This window comes from Xiphophorus hellerii, chromosome 18 (genome assembly GCF_003331165.1).
Source record: "Xiphophorus hellerii strain 12219 chromosome 18, Xiphophorus_hellerii-4.1, whole genome shotgun sequence".
NCBI classification, from domain to species: Eukaryota; Metazoa; Chordata; class Actinopteri; order Cyprinodontiformes; family Poeciliidae; genus Xiphophorus; species Xiphophorus hellerii.
This window is the reverse complement of record NC_045689.1, coordinates 34,206,035-34,225,566: the sequence shown is the minus strand read 5'-3', so window position 1 is coordinate 34,225,566 and position 19,532 is coordinate 34,206,035. Positions and strand designations below refer to the sequence as shown.

The following is a 19,532-nucleotide window of genomic DNA, read 5'->3' as shown; positions in this document are numbered from 1 at the left end:
ATGTTCACTATCAGTGGCTGTGTTTTCTTTTATGTCATAGACTGATTTGACAATAAATACATTTGATGTTTTAGTGTCTTAGGAGTGCAGTGCATGCTGGGACAGACATTCTTTGTGTTCTGACTTGCTTTCTGAAAAACTAAAATTTTTCAAAATTCTCTATTTCTCAGAGGTCTATCAATCAATCAATCAATCAATCAAATTTTATTTGTATAGCACATTTCAGCAGCAAGACATTTCAAAGTGCTTTACATCATATCAAACACAGAAACACAATGCAACATAGAATCAACAATCAAAACACGACATTAAGTCAGGTTCCATCAATAAATTTGTAATTGATTACGTTTCAAATACAATCCTAAACAGGAGGGTTTTTAGTCGAGTTTGCATCCATAAAAGGTTTACCTGTTACACTCCTACTGTGTTACATGGAACAAAATACCTGTTGCTATTTATATTGCAGTATTTATTCCAGTGAGTACAGTTTCAAACTGTGCTCACAATCACACAGTTTAAAACGATGTAGACAGCATTTTAATGGGCTTCTGACACAAGGCTCCGTACTCCTCTTTCACGGAATTTTGAGCAGGGACTCCGTCATCCCTCACGGATTTTTGTGCAATTCTATGGTACCTGTTAGTGTCTAGAATTTACAGGGTTGGTGTTACGAGCAGTGACCCTCAGTCACTCACCGTTTTTCTTCCGGCACCAGGCTCTGTACACCAGGCTCGGAAAAAGTCATTTCATAACATTATTGGTCTAATGAGTTGTCAATCAAAACGGGGGCTCTAGGCTGCCCAATAAAAGCATCATAATGGACACCGGCAGAGTTTAAACCCTTAAATCTCAGCCCCGGAAAATACAATGGAAAAACAGCAAGCGGGCGTTCCGGTGCAGGTTAGGGGGTTAATCCTCTCTTTATGAACAACAAATCCTGTAAATCTGCTAACATTTGCTCTTTATTTGCAAAGGTTATGAGAGGGAATCAAATCACCCTTCAATAGCTGCAAGAAGCAAGAATATTGCCACATTTAAGCTCTGATAACTTGTGTTCTCATGTTTTGTAGCCTAAATTACCTGACGAAAGCCGATTAGCAAGTTGCTACATTTTCACAGGGGAACAGAATTTTGCACAAGACACCTAGAAGAAATACTCATACTTCCCTTGGGCACCGGAAGTAAGACCCATAATCGTTTCCACAGTAACCAGGATCAAGGTGGATAATTATGCTTCTTCTAGCTATTGAATCATGGGGTGTACTTTTTTGACTGTATCTCTTGGTTTTTTATTTTATTTTTATTATTATACCTAATTTTTGTTCAGTATAAAAAGTTTAAAAATAAGGACAGAATTAAATTATCTAACAAGAAGTACAGTTGATATTAGATATAAATAATTTTACAGGTCATTACCAGATCATTTTTATTACATAGACAAGTCAAACTTTGGAATGGAAAGAAGGTGCACTTTCTGTTCCCCGTGACTGCTCATAAAAAAATCCCCAGCATTTACTTGTTTTTTTTAGGTCTGAAGTCAGAAAAATGAAACTCCAACCCTGCTTTTGCTTTCATTTGCTTTCAAAAACCATGGGTTTCCAGCTCTGTGGAGGACAAGAAGAGAAGTGGATGAATCTAGTCTCACATTCTCTCTCTGGTGAGTAAGCACAAATTTATGTTTCTAGCAATCTTTTTTAACTGACTGTTTGGAGGAATGGAGGCGTCTGAAAGTTGAGCTGAAGCATTTCTTGGACACATCTAAAGGAGCACTTTTGGGTCAGATGCTGAAATGAGGGAAGATGGAGGAAATGAGGTGTGCTGATGACTTGTGTTCCCTCACTAATCTGATTTGTTCAGTGTGGTTGACTCTCGAGCCGGTGTGGGAAAATATTTCTGGAAGACCTGAGGGAGCCATCATAAAAGTGACCTTGTGTGCAGCGTGACACACACTGTGCTCCTCAGGTTTCCCAGTCAGCCTCACCACTCTGATACTTTAGTCTCGGGGTCATTGCTGCTCCGTCATGCCCAGGGCTCCAACTACTTACCATACGTTTCCTTTGACAGAGGTGAGTTAATGTAGCTTGAATGGGGTGATACTTATTTTTTAAATTTCCATTGGAAAAATGCAAAAATGATCAGGTTTTGTATCGTGTGTGTGTTTTTTTTTTAAATATCTAATTCAGTGAAACACTCAGTTGTTTATTTAGCCCGATAGTCTCTCTGCAAACTTAAATCAGGCTTGTGTTTTTTAGGTTTCTGTTTCCTCTCTGACCGTCACCACACACAGCAGAGGGAGGAGGTCCAAACTGTGGAGTTCTGCTCTCCAGATGATGCCTCACATGGTTCTGTGCAAGTACGGTAGGTTTTACAGTTGCATATTGTCACCTTCCTAAAATAATGGCATAAGTCATTCTTTGCCAAAAGTGTTTCATTTTTTTCTTTTTTTTTGCCCTGAGCTTCTTTTTTTTTTTTTTTTTGGAAAGAGACGAGGTGATTCTTTTTTTTCTAAAATTACTTTTCACAAAAAATTACATAGGCCATTATTTCAGGAAGGTGACAATATATAGCTATAATCAGACATCACATAATTTGTCGCAACTACAGTTATAATAGTTTTGGGTTTTTAGTTATAGTTTAGTTTTATTTTTCTGTGACTTTTTGATTGTCTAATTCAGTTAGTTTAAATTAGTTTTTAGAGTGAATTTACTGATTTTGTAGTTATCAGTTAAATATTGTTTAGTTTTTTGTTTTTAGTTTTTCATACTTTGGTTAATTTTTAGTTGCAGAATTAAAAAAGTCAAAGAATTGTATTGTAATTATGTATACATCAATTGGAATACTTACCAGAAGAAATCATTTTCAATAAATGCATTGAAATATTATTGAACAACAAGTGTCTGGTGTTTTCTACCAACCTTTACTGTTATTTTACGGACTAACTGCTGCCAGCAGGAGTATGGAGTACTCTAATTTATCGGCAGCTAACATAAACTGCTTATGTGGGGAAAATTAAATTAAACAGTTCAAAAGGCTAGTAAATTAATTCATAAACACAGACACAAAGGACATTATATAATTTCTGTATGTTTTTGTTAGGTTTATAAATGCACAATATAGCTCCAGTTATAATTTTTCCTCATGAATTCACTTTTTTATATATTTTAGTTAATGAAAATGTTAGGATTAGGGTTTCAGTTTTTGTTAGTTTTGATGTGACCTTGGTGACAACTCATTACTTTGTACTCTTTAAATGAAGGAAAACAGAGGGAAAGGGGTTTGAGTCGTTTATGTCTGTTTGTCAGTTCCGCTGGTTCTAGTGGGAGTTGTGGTTTTGGCAGCCAGCGGGATCATAGGAGACCCTCTCTATGAGTGTCTCCAGGACGCTGACTACAGAGAGCTCCTGGACATTGTCACGGATGGACTCCCAGCTGCCAGGATGCCTCAGCATGTGGCAGTCATCGGCGGGGGCATGGCTGGACTGACTGCTGCCAAGGTCTTAGAAGATGCAGGACATAAGGTTGGATGGGTGGGGAAAGACAGTGGCGGAGCTAGACTTTTAAAGCTGGGGGACTAAGAGGGAGAGCACTGTATATACATATATGTATATATACTGTATATTTTCTTACACATTTTCTTTTTATATACATTCATCATTGTCTTTCTTCTTTCTGTATTTGGGTGGATTACAATGACTCCAAATACTGTACAAGAATTATCTGGTTCTGTTACATGTTAGTCTTATGGGGGGCCTTCCCCAGATGTCAAGGTTGGCACTGACCTTTTTAAGTGCAAATAGGGTGGCAGTGGATGATGTTTCCACGGTGATGATTATGTTTCTCTATCTATGGATTAAAAAGGTGACCATAATAGAAGCTAGTGAGCGAATCGGAGGACGGGTGGAAACCTTCAGGAACAGAAGAGAAGGCTGGTACGCAGAGATGGGAGCCATGAGGATCCCAAGCTTCCATAAGTGAGTAGTGAATTAATGTGTGGTTAAAAAACAAATTCTAAGGTTTTATGCATCAGAATATATTAAAGCTTTATCTTGCCTATATAGGATTCTGATATGATTTAACATGTTTCTTAGTCACAAAAAACTTGCAAAAGCTTATGGTAAAGTTAATTCAACCCTTATGAGTGACTGCAAAGGGGAAGAAGCAGCGAGAAGATGCACTTTACTAACTGAGCATTAAGAAGGTTCTGTTAAACCAGGATGTTTTAGAGTTTGCTATTAGATATTTCTGTACCAAGACAAGAAGACATCAGCAATGAACTCCAAGAAGGAAATTGGTGTTACACCTGTCATAATGCGAGGTTTGTAGGACTCTAAGGCAAGCAACAACTACGGACACCCATACAGTTTTAACAGATTTATTTAGCAATAGAATGTGCTGGAGAGCGTGTGGAGGGGCGTCGATCTGCGATAGCAGAGAGGAACCGGACCAGCGGAGGAACTGCAAAGGGCGAGAGGTTAAAGAGGGAAGTAATGAAGGGAATGACGGAGTTACCTGATGGTGACTTAAGGTCTGCGGGTAGAGGCAAGCAGAGGAGAGTACATGCGGCTCCAACAGTTAGTGTGATGTGGTGGTTTTCCAGATGGGGAAGTTCCAGCAGGTGATTGAGGGCGGACAGGCAGCAGCTGAGTGGCGGGCATGACGCACCCAGGTGCAAGGCCCAATGGAGCAGCTAGAATCAGATACTTCAGGTGAGTCCTGGTTCAGAGAGTGTTCAGCGCGGGTTCACTGTAGAGGAAGGAACAGATAAAAAGGAGTCAGAACAAGGAGGACACTGGGAATACAGCACTGACAGCTAGAGAGTACCACTGTAGAAGCGGAACCATCTGGCATCTGCTTCCAGGAAGCTGCTCCTCTTTCAGAACCTTGCAGATTGGTGGTGATGAGTAACAGCTGGATCCCATCAGCCTGCCACCTTGTGAAGGAGAAGGTGGACCCTCCCCTGCAGAACCCAACTCTAACCCACAAAGGACTGGAGACGTAGGGTTTGATCTGGGAAACGTGAAACACGGTGGACAAGGAAATGAGAGGGCAACCTAAGGCGGACAACAGAAGGGCTAAGGACGGAGTCAACAACGAACGGACCCTGAAACCTGGGGGACAACTTGCGGGAACAGGATTTTAGAGGAAAATTCTTTGACGATAACCAAAGGCGTTGGCCGGGCGAGAAGGTGGGGGCTGGAATTCTCTTTCTATCTGCCAGAAGCTTATTCTGAGCAGACGTTCGTTGAAGAGCGGCTTTAGTCTGGTTCCAAATACGTTGACAGTTTTGCATGTGACGTCTGACAGATGGAATGACCACATCTGGGAAGGATGTCGGCAGTAGGGAAGGTTGGAACCCTTGAGACGCATCGAATGGAGATAACCCAGTGGTTGTAACAGACCAGAAGGTGGGCGATGTAAGGTCTTGTTCCTAGTGTGTGAGTGTGCCCAAAGGATGGCACGACCCCGGACCGAGATGGGGACATACTGTCGGTTGGGGGGACCACCTCCTGGGTCTGGATCAGCGGTTAGAGCCTCCTGGATGCCTCTCTCCACATCACAGGTGAGGGACCCAATGGTGCAGGAGGCTGGGAATATCTATCCGGGAGTCTCGGAAGGGTCATCTGGAGAGTGGAGTCTGGAGAGGTTGTCTGGCTTGGTGTTCTTGGAACCCGGGCGATAGGTGATGTTGAGGTTGAAACGGGAGAAAAAGAGAGACCAACGGAACTGGTGTGGGTTCAGGCATTTGGCTGACTGAAGGTAAGCCAGATTCTTATTGTCTGTCCAAACAATGACTGGGAGCTCAGTACCCTCGAGCCAGTGTCTCCACTCCTCAAGGGCCAGTTTGATGGCCAGGAGCTCCAGATCACCAATGTCGTACCTGCTTTCGGTGGGGATAAACTTCTTAGAGAAGAAGGCACACGGGTGGAGCTTGCCATCCTTGGGGGAGCGCTGTGACAGGATGGCCCCCACACCGGTTTCAGATGCATCTGTTACGCCCCTTATAAGTAAGGACTCTCTAGGGGAATAATAAAAACACGGACACGATGTCACTGCTTTCGTCTCCAGTGTTGTAATGGAGGAGCAGAAGCGTCGCGTTCCCCTACATCCGATCAGACAAAACCAATCGAAACTCGAATGATTAAACCCTCATAACTTAAAATCTAAAAGGTTGAACTTTTCAAGAATTATAACCAAACATACCCGGAAAAGTGACATTAAAGAAAAATACATTGTTTTTAAACTTCATTAAACTTAGGCTACCCTCTACTGTATCTGTCTGTAGCACTGAACTTGAAAGACCAAAATAATCGATCGCAGATCACTAGATCTTGTTTTCCCTTTTGGTTGTCTAAAATAGTTTTATAACCACTACACACTCCCCTTCAACAGAAATGTCGTCCTCGACATTCAATAAGGAAAGGAGTAAGATGACAAATATAATCCATAAAACCATAAAGAGATTACTTGGTCCATACACAGGCACTTGACCTAATCAAAGTCTTTAAATGCCAATACTAAGTCCAAAAGAAAAAGGTGGATCAGCAGTAGTATCCTACTATCTCTCCCCTTTCCTTGTTCAGGTACCACCTCATATACAGGAGCATCCTTATTTACTCGCCGCACAACCTTGTGGATGATGTCCTCCCAATGACTGCGGAGTTTACCAGTCCCGCCTCTCGGGGTCAAATTCCTAACCAGGACACGGTCTCCAGGTTCCAGCTCTGAGCTCTTTATTTTGCAATCATGGTTTCTTTTGCCTCTTTCAGCTGATTTTCCTGCATTGTTCCGTGTTATCTCATAAGCTTGTTGCATCCCTTCTCGCCATTTTCGCATGTACTCTCTGTGATCAGGTGTACCTGTTTCTGGTGTCAAGCGGAAGAGTACATCAATCGGCAGTCTTGGAGTCCTTCCAAACAGAAGAAAGAAGGGGGAAAAACCAGTGACTTCACATTTTGTGCAATTGTATGCAAAAATCAATCTGTTCAGTGACTCTTTCCAGTTGGACTTCTCTTTCTCTATAAGGGTCCTCAGCATTTGTATGAGTGTACGGTTGAAACGTTCGACTTGGCCGTTGCCTTCAGGATGGTACGGTGTTGTCCGCGAGCCCAAAACTCCAGAGGTTCTTTTTAGTTGTGACATAAGCTGGTTTTCGAATTCACCACCTTGATCGTGATGAATACGTAGGGGGAATCCAAATTTTAATGCATAATCATTAAAAAGTTTATCAGCCACAGTTTTTGCTGACTTAGATGTTGTGGCGTAAGCCTGGGCGAATCTTGAGAAATGATCAATTATGACCAATATGTACTCATATCCGCCAGCTGACTTGTCCACATGCAAGAAATCGAGAGAAACCAACTCAAACGGCTGGGTTGTGACAATATTAGTAAGAGGCGCCCTGACCTCTCGGCTTGGTTTCTTCTGTTTTATACATGTGCATCTCTGAGCCACATAGTGCTGAATGTCATGTTGCATGTATGGCCAGAAGAAACGTTCTCTCACCAATGAAGTGGTTCGATCAACCCCTTGATGTTCCATGCCATCATGTAGTTCCTTCATAACGGTTGCTTTGTACTTTTCAGGCAAAACAAGTTGTATCCGTTTGGCTGTCTTTCGACACAGGATGCTGTCATCATCCAAAATCAGTTTTTCCCATTCATGTAGTAGTCTTTTACTCTCTTTGCTGAGTGATTTTAGCTGTTTTCTGTCAGGTTTTTTATTTAACTGACAATATTCAATCACAGGGCCAATATTTTTATCTTCCCTCTGAGCTCGACAAATCTCTTCCAATGAAAGAAGCGACTGGTGTGAAGAGCTGATTTCTTTACATTGAGCAGAGAGTGCCATGGACCACACCGCATGGGAACTTGGGTCCTCAACTGACTGTACAACTGCTTGAACTGAACGGGATGACATTTCCTCAGTACAGTGTTCCATCATGGTGTTAATATCCACTGGCAGCCTTGACAGACAGTCTGCATCGATGTTTTCTTTCCCTGGTCGGTATCGAATGGTAAGGTGAAAATCCGCTAATTCAGCCACCCACCGACACCCGGTTGCATTCAACTTCGCTGTAGACAAGACATAAGTGAGCGGATTATTGTCTGTATATACAGTGCATGATGAGCCAATCAAATAGTCTCTAAATTTTTCACAGACAGCCCATTTTAAGGCAAGAAATTCCAATTTTCCAGAGTGGAAATGGTAGTTTTTTTCAGATTTGGTGAGTGTTCGCGAGGCATATGCTATTACACGCATTTTTCCTTCCTGTTCCTGACACAAAACTGCCCCCAGACCCAGATTGGAAGCATCTGTGTGTAGTACAAAGGGTTTACTAAAATCAGGAAAGGCGAGGATTGGTGGCTAAACCAGGTGATCCAACAGTTCCTCAAGCAAGTGCTGGTGTTTTTCTGTCCACACAATGGGAAAGTTGGAGGGGGTCCCCGTTTTTCTTTTATTCTGTCTCTGTCTTGTAACATGTGTGTCACTTTGATTTGAATCTGCAGGAGCTCTCATGAGATCATAAAGAGGGGCAGCTATTTGAGAAAAGTCTCGAATATACTGACGATAATAGCTCAGAAGGCCCATAATGGCTCTCAGTTCTCCCACAGTGGCTGGCCGTTTGTCTTTCAGGGCCCTGACAGCAATGGTATCAGCAGGGTCGATTTTACTGCCCTCTGATGAAATGACCCGCCCAAGATAGCGAACCTCATGCCGAAACATTTCACATTTGGCTGGCTTCAACTTGATGCCATACATTCTCAATCGTCTAAGCACAGTTCTGACATGTTCAACATGGCTTTCGAATGACTTACTGAAAACAAGGATGTCATCAAGGTATGGAATGCAAATTTCATCCCTGAGTCCCTCGAGACATTCTTCCATGCACCGCTGGAAGGCAGCTGGTGCGTTCATTAAACCAAATGGTATACGAATCCATTCATATAAACCCCAAGGGGTCACAAAAGCAGTGAGGGGCTGACTGTGTTCCGCCATAAACCCCTGATGGTAAGCTTTACCTTGATCTAACAGCGAAAACCATGAGTTGCCCCCCAGGCCATCCATAATGTCCTGTACTCTGGGAATGGGCTGGCGGTCTGGTACAGTCTTATGGTTCAACTCACGGTAGTCGATACAAAGGCGTAAGCTTCCATCTTTTTTTCGGACACACACCACTGGAGAAGAATAGGGGGAATTCGATTTGCGCACCCAACCTTGTGTGATCAGATCATGTAGATAGGTCTTCATTTCTTGGTATAATAGTTTTGGAACTGAGAGGTAAGTTTTGGCCACAGGTTCAGTGTCTTTCAGTGAGATGGACAGTCGCAGGTTCTCGATGCATCCAATATCATCATCGGAACAGGAAAAGGAGCCTGACTCCTCTCTCAACATCTGTTTAACCAGATCTCTTTCAGGGGAACTGAGATGATCCAAATTAACTGGGGGGTCCCAGTCACAATCAGTGGTTTGTTGTTTCCTCACCTCTACATTAGCAACTGTTGATGGGGACGTGGAGCAGGGCTGTTCAAAGATTGTCGTCGGGTAAACTGCTTGGACTGGCTGTGCTGTCCCAATAACAGTCCTTCCAGAGAGTATTATGTCATGGTCTGTTGGGTTTTGCACATCCACAATCACGACTGATTTTGTACCTTTCTCCAGTTTTAAGAGGGTGTCAGTGAACTCTAGGCCTTCCGACCACTGTGGGTTGACACTGTGTTCGAAGATCAGAGTTGTCTCCTGTAAGAGGGTTGCATTAACACGGCACTCTACTTTTACTGATGTATGTTTTGGGACATGTACTTGTCCTCTGGTGGTCTTGACATTATATTCCAAAAATTGCTGTTCAGCAGCAACTCTAGCCACAAACACTTCAGCATCATCCATTTCAAAGTCAGAAAAAGCTGTGTGGACAGCTTTGATTAACTGCTGTTTATTGGTGTCTTTGCTTTGCTGCAGCTCTGTATCCACTATCAGGCCAATGACATTTGAACCTATAATAGGGCGAGCAAGACTGTTGCCTTTAATTACTAGTGAAGGGACAACAACCTCTGTTGTTGGGACTCCATCTGCAGCTAGCTTGAATGTGACTTCTATCCATCCCAAGTACGGCATGTTTTGGCCATTGGCTGCAATGAGATTCAAAGCATCACTGTTTTCAATGATCTCAGCAATGCCTCTCAGAGTCACATGTGGCAGATGTTCCGCTTTCCATTGTTCACTGACTACAGTCACTTGTGAGCCAGAGTCCCACAATGCCCTAGTTTGCTGACCTTGGATATAGCAGTCAACCAGATATTTTTTTCCAACTAGTGGAGCAAATTTAACTTGGTTTTTCTTTCGTGGTGTGGCTCGGACAGTACTACAGGAAGCTGTCGAGCATTGATTTTTATGTACAGTCCAATGTTCATGTTGACATCTCTCGGAACAGTATAACACACTTTTACAAGATGAACATTGTCTCAGTCTCACCTTTAACCCGCTTGCACCACAGTGTGCACAGAGTTGGGGCACTGCTGATGACGTGGTCACTCCCTGCCCTGCTGGGGTAACCCTTGCTCGTTTAAAGCACTCCCTCTGAATTGGCCTGATCTCCTCATCCTGCAGCCAGCTGAGAAGTGTTCACTGCTGCCACACCTGAAGCAGTGAATGCAGTCCTCCAAATTTTCCTGCTGGCAGGCGTAGCACCTCCTCCTAGGCCGTGGTGAAGTTATGGAGAGGGGGCGTTGATTTCCATATCTCTGATTGGGTGGAAGATGATCATGTTGTCCTGAGGGTGGTGGTAAATAATTGTGATATGTTGGATGGGGTTGCAAGTAGCTGTATTGCACTGGAGTAGCTTGATGGTAACCATGATGTATTGCAGGCTTGTGTGTCTGTGATGAGTTGTGGTAAGCTGGTGCTGATTGAGCTGGTGTGCAATCTGGTTCTGATACCGGGCTTGGGTGCTGCCTCTGCAGATAAGAGGGCTGCTGCATAGACTCTTTAATAGAAGACACTTCAGCTTTCAGATCTTTAAGCAGGGTCATGTTTGCTTTCATCTCCTGCAGTTCTGAGAGAATATCTGTTTGACTCTTACTGTGACTCGACTGGCTTATTTTGTCCTTCTTCTCAGTGGTGGTGTAGTCAGACTGAGCAGAGTGGACAGTCACCGATCGCTGTGGTGCGTGCATTTTTTTCTTGTCCTACCTCTCACTTTCATAGGCACATGCAATATTTAACTTTTCAAATAACAGTTCATCAGAAACACCAGCTTGTTCTAGAGATGGCTGAAGGTCACGTTTTATGTTATCGTTCAACAAACCAGTCATAACTGTATGGAGAAACATGTTCTGCACTAGCACTGGATCATAACGTAAGCCTGACTCTGACTCTTGTGATGCAAACAGAATCTTCTGTCGTAGGTCTAGAGTGCGGATGAGAAAACTCTGAGGAGTCTCTTTAACGCTCTGTGCTTCTGATGACAGCTGTTTATATAATTCTGTTGCACTTTTCTCCTGATAATGGCAGCGCAGTATTCTTCTCAGAGTGGGGAGTGTAAGGTCATTTTTTCCCTCTAGGTAGCTCCGCAATTGCATCCCCGGGACAATGGCCCTTATGACAGCATCAACAATCTCAGTCTCTGGAAAGCCTTTGAGGAGGCCATGCTCAATTTGTCGTGCGAGACTGGAAAATATGAGGTGGTCTTTTTGTCCTGGGTCTCCAATTTGTCCAGATATTTTGAATTCTTTGTGCCATACAGCAGGGGTCTGACGTAGAGCTGAAGCTGGAATTCCAAGGCTGGACATGGCAGTCTGAACTTTATGTACATCCTCCTCGTGAGTATGTTTTATTTGGGATGGTACATGAGACTGAGAAGGTCTGGTTTCTGTTGATGTAGTGCCCAGTATCTCATCATATTCATTTTGCTGTTCGTGATGTGCTGCTTTAAGTTCCTTTACATGGATATCTGTAGCCTCAACTTGGAGCTCAGTTATCTTATCTCTAAAGCAGAGAAACGCTGACATTCCCAAATCCTCTAACTTTTGGAACTCATCACTCTGTAGATGATTACTAATCATTAAGATGAGCGATGTTCTATTCTTTCCTGTCACATGTTCAAATTTTGGCCCAGCAATGGTGAGAAAATCACACAGTTCTGTTAGGCTTTCTGCAGGCAGTGTGCACAAAAGTCCGATTATCTCCAACTGTAATGCCTCTACCTCGGTTGACTCCATTTTCGTTGTGGTAGCTGATCAGTGTTCTGTTGTAGCAGTAATTTGTTTACTAAACCTTGGTTGCAGCACTCCTGGCACTTTAGGTTAACCTCAGATTACTGTTGCCATCGGTTGCAGAAACTCACACTGCCACACAGTTGTCCAGTAGATGTTGTCGGCCTGGGTAAGTAAGTTGAGGGGAGCTGAATGAGAGCTGGAGACGTCTGGTCCTAGCAGAAGTCAATCTTTGTCTCACTCAATCCCAGCGCGGTGCCTCCAAAATGTTACGCCCCTTATGAGTAAGGACTCTGTAGGGGAATAATAAAAACACGGACACGATGTCACTGCTTTCGTCTCCAGTGTTGTAATGGAGGAGCAGAAGCGTCGCGTTCCCCTACATCCGATCAGACAAAACCAATTGAAACTCGAATGATTAAACCCTCATAACTTAAAATCTAAAAGGTTGAACTTTTCAAGAATTATAACCAAACATACCCGGAAAAGTGACATTAAAGAAAAATACATTGTTTTTAAACTTCATTAAACTTAGGCTACCCTCTACTGTATCTGTCTGTAGCACTGAACTTGAAAGACCAAAATAATCGATCGCAGATCACTAGATCTTGTTTTCCCTTTTGGTTGTCTAAAATAGTTTTATAACCACTACACATCCACCTCCACTGTAAATTGAGCAGAAGGGTCAGGGTGAATGAGAATAGGAGCTTCCACAAACCTTCTCTTTAGCTCAACAAAAGTGAATCTGGCCTCCGGGGTCCAGCTGAAGGGGCGTTTGATGGAGGTCAGAGTGGTGAGAGGGGTTACGATAACACTGAAGTTTCAGATGAACCGCCGGTAAAAGTTAGCGAACCCCAGAAAGCGCTGGACTTGCTTTCTGGAGTTCGGAACCGGACACTCCTCAACAGCCTTGATCTTAGCTGGGTCCATCTTCACCTGCCCGCCCTCAAACACAAATCCAAGAAAGGTAATGGATGTAACATGGAACTGAGACTTCTCAGCCTTGACGAAGAGCTGGTTTTCCAGCAACCTTTGGAGGACCAATCTGACATGCCGGCAGTGTTCATCCATGCTGTTGGAGAAGATAAGAATGTCGTCAGGGTAGACAAAAACAAATACATTGAGATATTCCCGAAGGACATCATTAACCAGATTCTGAAAGGTGGTGGGGGCATTGCAGAGGACAAAGGGCATAACCAGATACTCAAAATGACCAAAGTAGGTTTTGAATGCCGTTTTCCATTCGTCACCCCCTCGAATGCGAATGAGATGATACGCATTGCGCAGGTCGAGCTTGGAGAAAATAAGATAAGATAAGATTTATTTGTCATTGTCATCAACAGATTACAACGAGATTGAGATTTGCTCGACTCGAGTTAAGATGCAGGTTATGTGTATATACATAATATACAAAGATAAAGAAATAAATAGTACAAAATGAGAAATAAATAGACATCAGAAGATGGTTGCAGCACCTGGAGGTGTCGCAACAGAATTTACATTTTTAACAAAGTGGTGTCAAGAGCAGGAGTTCTTATGCCTTTGAATTTAGTGCCATGATTGCCATCGGGTAAAAACTGTTTTTTAGGCGATTTGTCCTGGTTTTTATTGCTCTGTATCTCTTGCCTGATGGCAGCAGCTGGAAGAGACCATGGCCAGGGTGTGAAGAGTCATTTAAAATGTCCAAAACTTTCTTATGGAGCCTGGAAGTGTAAATCTGTTCCATAGTGGGGAGGGGGCAGCCTATGGTTCTCTCTGCTGCCCTAACAACCCTCTGGAGCGCCTTCTTGTCCGCGGATGTGCTACTGCCGTACCAGACACACAGACTGTACGTGAGCACACTCTCTATGGAGCAGTGATAGAAGGCCTGCAGCAGGTCTGAGGGGAGACAGTTCTTCTTGAGTATTCTCAGAAAGTACAGTCTCTGCTGTGCCTTCTTCAACAGCTCCTTGGTGTTGGTGCTCCAGGTTAGCTTGTCCTCCAACTCCATGCCCAGAAACCTGAACACTGGGACCCTCTCCACACAGGTCCCACTGATGGTGAGAGGCTGGATGTCCGTTTTGTTCTTCCTGAAGTCGATCACCAGCTCCTTTGTTTTGGAGGTGTTGAGGAGCAGGTTATTGACTTTGCACCACTCTGACAGCCGCTTCACCTCATCCCTGTACTCCAGCTCCCCCTTCCCGCCTGAGATGAGACCAACAACAGTCGTGTCATCTGCAAACTTTATGATCTTGTTGCTGAGGTGGTTGGAGACAGTCATGAGTGTAGAGGGTGTAGAGAAGTGGGCTGAGTACGCAACCCTGTGGCGATCCGGTGTTCAGGCTCAGAGCAGTGGAGGTGTGGGGGCCCAGTCTGACCCTCTGGGAGCGACCTGTTAGGAAGTCCAGGATCCAGCTGCAGGTGGCTGATGGGAGCCCAAGGTTTGCTAGCTTGGACACCAGACGTTGGGGAAGTATAGTATTAAATGCTGAGCTGAAGTCCACGAAGAGCATTCTGACGTAGCTCCCCTGCTTCTCTAAGTGGGTCAGGGCAGCATGAAGTGCTGTGGATACAGCGTCCTCTGTGGACCTCTTTGCTTTGTAGGCAAATTGGAGAGGGTCCAGATCAGCAGGCAGGCCAACGAGGATGTGACTCCGCACCAGTCTCTCGAAGCACTTCATGATGATCGGTGTGAGTGCCACTGGACAGTAGTCGTTCAGGGTGTTGATGTTGGTTCTTTTCGGATTGAACAGGTTCAAAAACTGAGAACAACATAGGGAGAGAATATTTATTCTTTACGGTGATTTGATTTAAGTCCTCTATAATCAATACAGGGCTGGAGAGTGTTATCCTTCTTCGATACGAAGAAGGATCCCGCACCCAGGGGGGAAGACAAATGACGAATGAGACCAGCCTTAAGTGAGTCATTAATGTACTGCTCCAGTGTCTCCCTCTCTTGCTTTGAGATGTTAAACAATTGGCTGGAAGGAAGTGGGGCTCCCGGAAAGAGGTCGATACAGCAATCATAGCGCCGATGAGGAGGGAGAGACTGGGCGAGATCCTTACTGAAAACCCGATGGAGGTCATAGTATTTCAGTAGGAATATTTGTGAGATCGGGTTCACCAATCAGCTGGGGTTGCTCGGAGGGCAGAGCCGGTTTAGCAGATTGCAGGCATTGGTTTAGACAGTAAGGACTCCATGAGTCAATGCGAGCATTGGCCCAGTTAATGTGGGGGTTGTGTTTGCGGAGCCAGAGGAACCCAAGAACCAGAGGGGCATCTTTAGTAGGAAACACAAAGCATTGAATGAGTTCCTGGTGGTTGCCTGAGACATGGAGGGAAACTGGGTCAGTTTGATGGGTGATGTTAGCCATGGGACTACTGTCTAAGGCAACCACCCGCAGGGGAGAAGGTAATGCCTGGACCGGGATCTGATATTGCGCAACTAAAACAGGGTGTATGAGATTCTACTCTGAACCGGAGTCTACCAGAGCTTGGAAGGGATAGGAATCCTGCTGAACAGTGAGAATAGCAGGAAGATTTAGATGGAGGTAATTATTCTCTTTAGATTCGCCCGCCAGAACCCCCAGACTTACTGGCGGGCCAGGGTGTTTGGGCGAATCGGGCAGACTGAGATGAAATGTTGAGGGGAACCGCAGTAAAGACAACAACCAGAGGCTAAACGGCGCTGCCGTTCCTCTGGGGTTAGCCGGGCTCGGCCTAACTGCATGGGTTCAGGTAGGTTCTGGATGGGAGGACTGGATGAGTCTGGGCTGGGAGAACCCCTTCTAATGGAGAACTGAGACGACCGGGGATTTGAGGATCGGGATCTAGTTCTACGTCGATTATTGATCTTAACGGCCAGGTTAATTAATTCGTCTAGGGAGTCAGGTTCGTCTCGGCAAGCCAGCTCATCTTTTAATCTTTCATTCAGAGCTTGTTGGAAGGCTCCTTTAAGAGCTGGTTCATTCCAACCTGCCTCTGTTCCCAGAGTGCGAAACTCAACTGCGAAATCTGCCACAGACTTATTTCCCTGCCTTAAATCCCAAATTCTTTTAGAGGCAACTTCTACCCCAAGTTTGGGACAAAATGTCTGTTTGAAGAGTTCTATAAATTCATCAAAGAGTAAATAGCTGATGTTCTCTTCGTCCACTACAGTCTCCGCCCATCCAAGCGCTCGATCTCTTAACAATCCTACTATAAAAGAAATCTTGGTGGCGTCATCCGGAAATGAGCGGGGAGAGCGGCGAAAGGCTAGTGAACATTGCAGCAGAAAACCCTTGCTTTTCCCCAGCTCACCTGAGTACTGTTCGGGAACGGGCATGATGACGTCACTGGACAGTGGAGGAGCGGAGGCAGCCGAAGTAGGAGCCGGTGCGGGGCTGATGCAGTATGCCATTAATTGCGGCGTCGTGTGGGCCCAGAAGGACGCCCTGTTAAGACAGGGTGGTCCGTAGTTGTGCTGCAGAGTCCGATTTTCCAGATGGTTCTGTCATAATGCGAGGTTTGTAGGACTCTAAGGCAAGCAACAACTACGGACACCCATACAGTTTTAACAGATTTATTTAGCAATAGAATGTGCTGGAGAGTGTGTGGAGGGGCGTCGATCTGCGATAGCAGAGAGGAACCGGACCAGCGGAGGAACTGCAAAGGGCGAGAGGTTAAAGAGGGAAGTAATGAAGGGAATGACGGAGTTACCTGATGGTGACTTAAGGTCTGCGGGTAGAGGCAAGCAGAGGAGAGTACATGGGGATCCAACAGTTAGTGTGATGTGGTGGTTTTCCAGATGGGGAAGTTCCAGCAGGTGATTGAGGGCGGACAGGCAGCAGCTGAGTGGCGGGCATGACGCACCCAGGTGCAAGGCCCAATGGAGCAGCTAGAATCAGATACTTCAGGTGAGTCCTGGTTCAGAGAGTGTTCAGCACGGGTTCACTGTAGAGGAAGGAACAGATAAAAAGGAGTCAGAACAAGGAGGACACTGGGAATACAGCACTGACAGCTAGAGAGTACCACTGTAGAAGCGGAACCATCTGGCATCTGCTTCCAGGAAGCTGCTCCTCTTTAAGAACCTTGCAGATTGGTGGTGATGAGTAACAGCTGGATCCCATCAGCCTGCCACCCTGTGAAGGAGAAGAAAACCACTCCCCTACAGAACCCAACAACACCTGTCAGGGGTCATAAAGTTTTTTCAAAACTATTTGAAATCCATCATTTCATTTCATTTCCCAAATGGAAAACACTTAAGACTTTGATAATCTTTCAAGGAGTGAACATGCTGACAAATTCACATTGCACCGAATTTACAAAAAAAATAAAAATAAATAGAGGAAGTGCTTCATTTCAGACTTCACAGGCCTCAGTCAGCATGTTTATGTCATATTTATGATGATACTCTGCTTTTCCTCAAGAAAATCTGCTAAGTCCAGTGGTTGGGACGCTGAGATGGTCCACCGGCGGTCCACTGTGTTTTTGTGTTAAATGCTAATATTTTAACACAGACCACAGATATATAAATGTAACATTTGTTCATAGAGAATATCAATGCTGCTAAATTTGATTTAATGGTTTCAACATACATAAAAATAAGGGTGATGCGTGACCACAAGGCAAGTGCGACATCTCCTTCACCGGCTGAACCGCCTAATCATTAACACACAATGATCTGAGAGACTGATTATCATATTGCCACCTTCTTAAAATAATGACCTCAGTCATTTTTGCCAAGTTATTTTTGCAAAGTAATTACCACCTCTTTATTGCCAAAAGATGACTTAGGCAAAAAAAAAAAAAAAAAAAACTTTTGGCAGAAAATGACATGGTGCATTATTCTAAGAAAGTGACAATATGCAAAGAAAAAGACAACTTCCTCTTCATGCACTTAAAGTGTTTTATAGCTTTTCATCTTGGCTTTATCTTTGTTTAGTGAATAAAGACATAGCTGAACCACAGAATTCAAAAAGGGAGTTTGTTTTTTTTCACTTTCACCTGATTATAGTTACTGATTAGGTAAGCATGCCAACTCATACCATTTTATCACAGATTTTTAAAAAATTCTTCTATAACTTAAACGAATGTAGGAAATTTCTTCATCATGGACAAAAGTTGATCCCATTCTGTTTATATCACAGGATTCTACTTTCCTTTATCTCCAAATTGAAAATCCCACTGAATTCCTTCATCCAAGATGACATCAACACCTACTACTTGGTAAACGGAGGCCTACACAAAACCTACACCGTAGAAAACAATCCCAGCGTGCTCAACTACAGTTTGCATGACAGAGAGAATGGAAAGTCAGCTGCTGAACTCTTCAGTCAGACACTCTGGAAGGTCTGTAGACATTCAGGGGACTGAAAAATGTTATTGCTGTGCTTGTTATGGCTGATGTGTTCAGTGGATGGCTTGTGATCTGTGTCCAGGTGAGGGATGACCTAAAGACATTGGGCTGCAGTGGAATGCTGAAGAAATATGACTCCTACACAGTGAAGGTATGAATAAGTTGGAGCAATGTGGGAATGTTAGGTGAAACACAAACTACAGTGTTGTGTCTACCACTAGGTGGTGTGCGAGAATAGTACTGATTGTAGAGAGAAGAAGAAGAGATAAGATGGAGGAAAGAAATACCTGATGTTACTGTACTGCTGAGCAAGTGAAGAATAATTGCTGTTAAGAAGAGTTCTTTGTCTACCCGTGCTTCTACCTTGTTCTGGCTTCCAAACATAACATACAGTAATGGCCTGTGATGTGCAGGAATATTTGGTGAAGGAGGGCAACCTGAGCCGCGGCGCTTTGAGAATGATTGGCGACATCCTCAATGAAAACAGCCTCTTCTACACGTCCTTGATAGAGATGCTCTACATACAGACCGACATCAATGACAACACACAGTAAGATTTTCTGTACAGTTATATGAAGTTAAGGAAACTTTCAGGAAACTAGCAACTGGCATTGAGAGACCAAGTAAATCTTTTTTTGGAGTAAGGAGGAAGAGGTCTACAGCATCAACAAAACAGTTGATTGGCTTAGGAAAGAAGCGGGACAAAGGCTGAAAGGTTCAGCTGTACAGCAAAGAAAACCTTAGAGGCAAGAGAGCACTAAGAAATAAAATATTGAACTTACTTAACCAAGGCAACTGGTTCCACTAAACCTAGTTAATTAAATCTAGAGAGTGTTACAAATTTATTTTCAACATAATCACTTAAATAAAGACAAATAAATCCAGTTAAGAAAATCCAACACATAAGAAGGTCTATAATAGATAAAACAAACAACATTAGACATATACAAAAATACAAGATGAAAATAAACACAAAACATAATATTATTGTGAGGATTTGGGTTTTCT

The 19,532-nt window shown here is 43.8% G+C and overlaps 1 protein-coding gene across 3 annotated transcripts in view; it reads left to right on the top strand.

Moving 5' to 3' along the window:
- Nucleotides 1-19,532, top strand: part of il4i1 (interleukin 4 induced 1) — a 33,049-nt gene that overhangs the window by 1,239 nt on the left and 12,278 nt on the right. Inside the window, exons 2-8 of one of the 3 annotated variants that reach the window (XM_032546025.1) lie at nt 1,530-1,657; nt 2,253-2,358; nt 3,303-3,517; nt 3,858-3,970; nt 18,316-18,517; nt 18,607-18,675; nt 18,938-19,074. In XM_032546025.1, the coding sequence (XP_032401916.1) occupies nt 2,328-2,358; nt 3,303-3,517; nt 3,858-3,970; nt 18,316-18,517; nt 18,607-18,675; nt 18,938-19,074 (767 nt within the window). In that variant the 5' untranslated portion in view covers nt 1,530-1,657; nt 2,253-2,327. Of the gene's footprint in view, nt 1-1,413; nt 1,658-1,691; nt 2,067-2,252; nt 2,359-3,302; nt 3,518-3,857; nt 3,971-18,315; nt 18,518-18,606; nt 18,676-18,937; nt 19,075-19,532 lie in introns of those variants that run through there. The other 2 variants (XM_032546026.1, XM_032546024.1) reach the window with 2 other exon arrangements.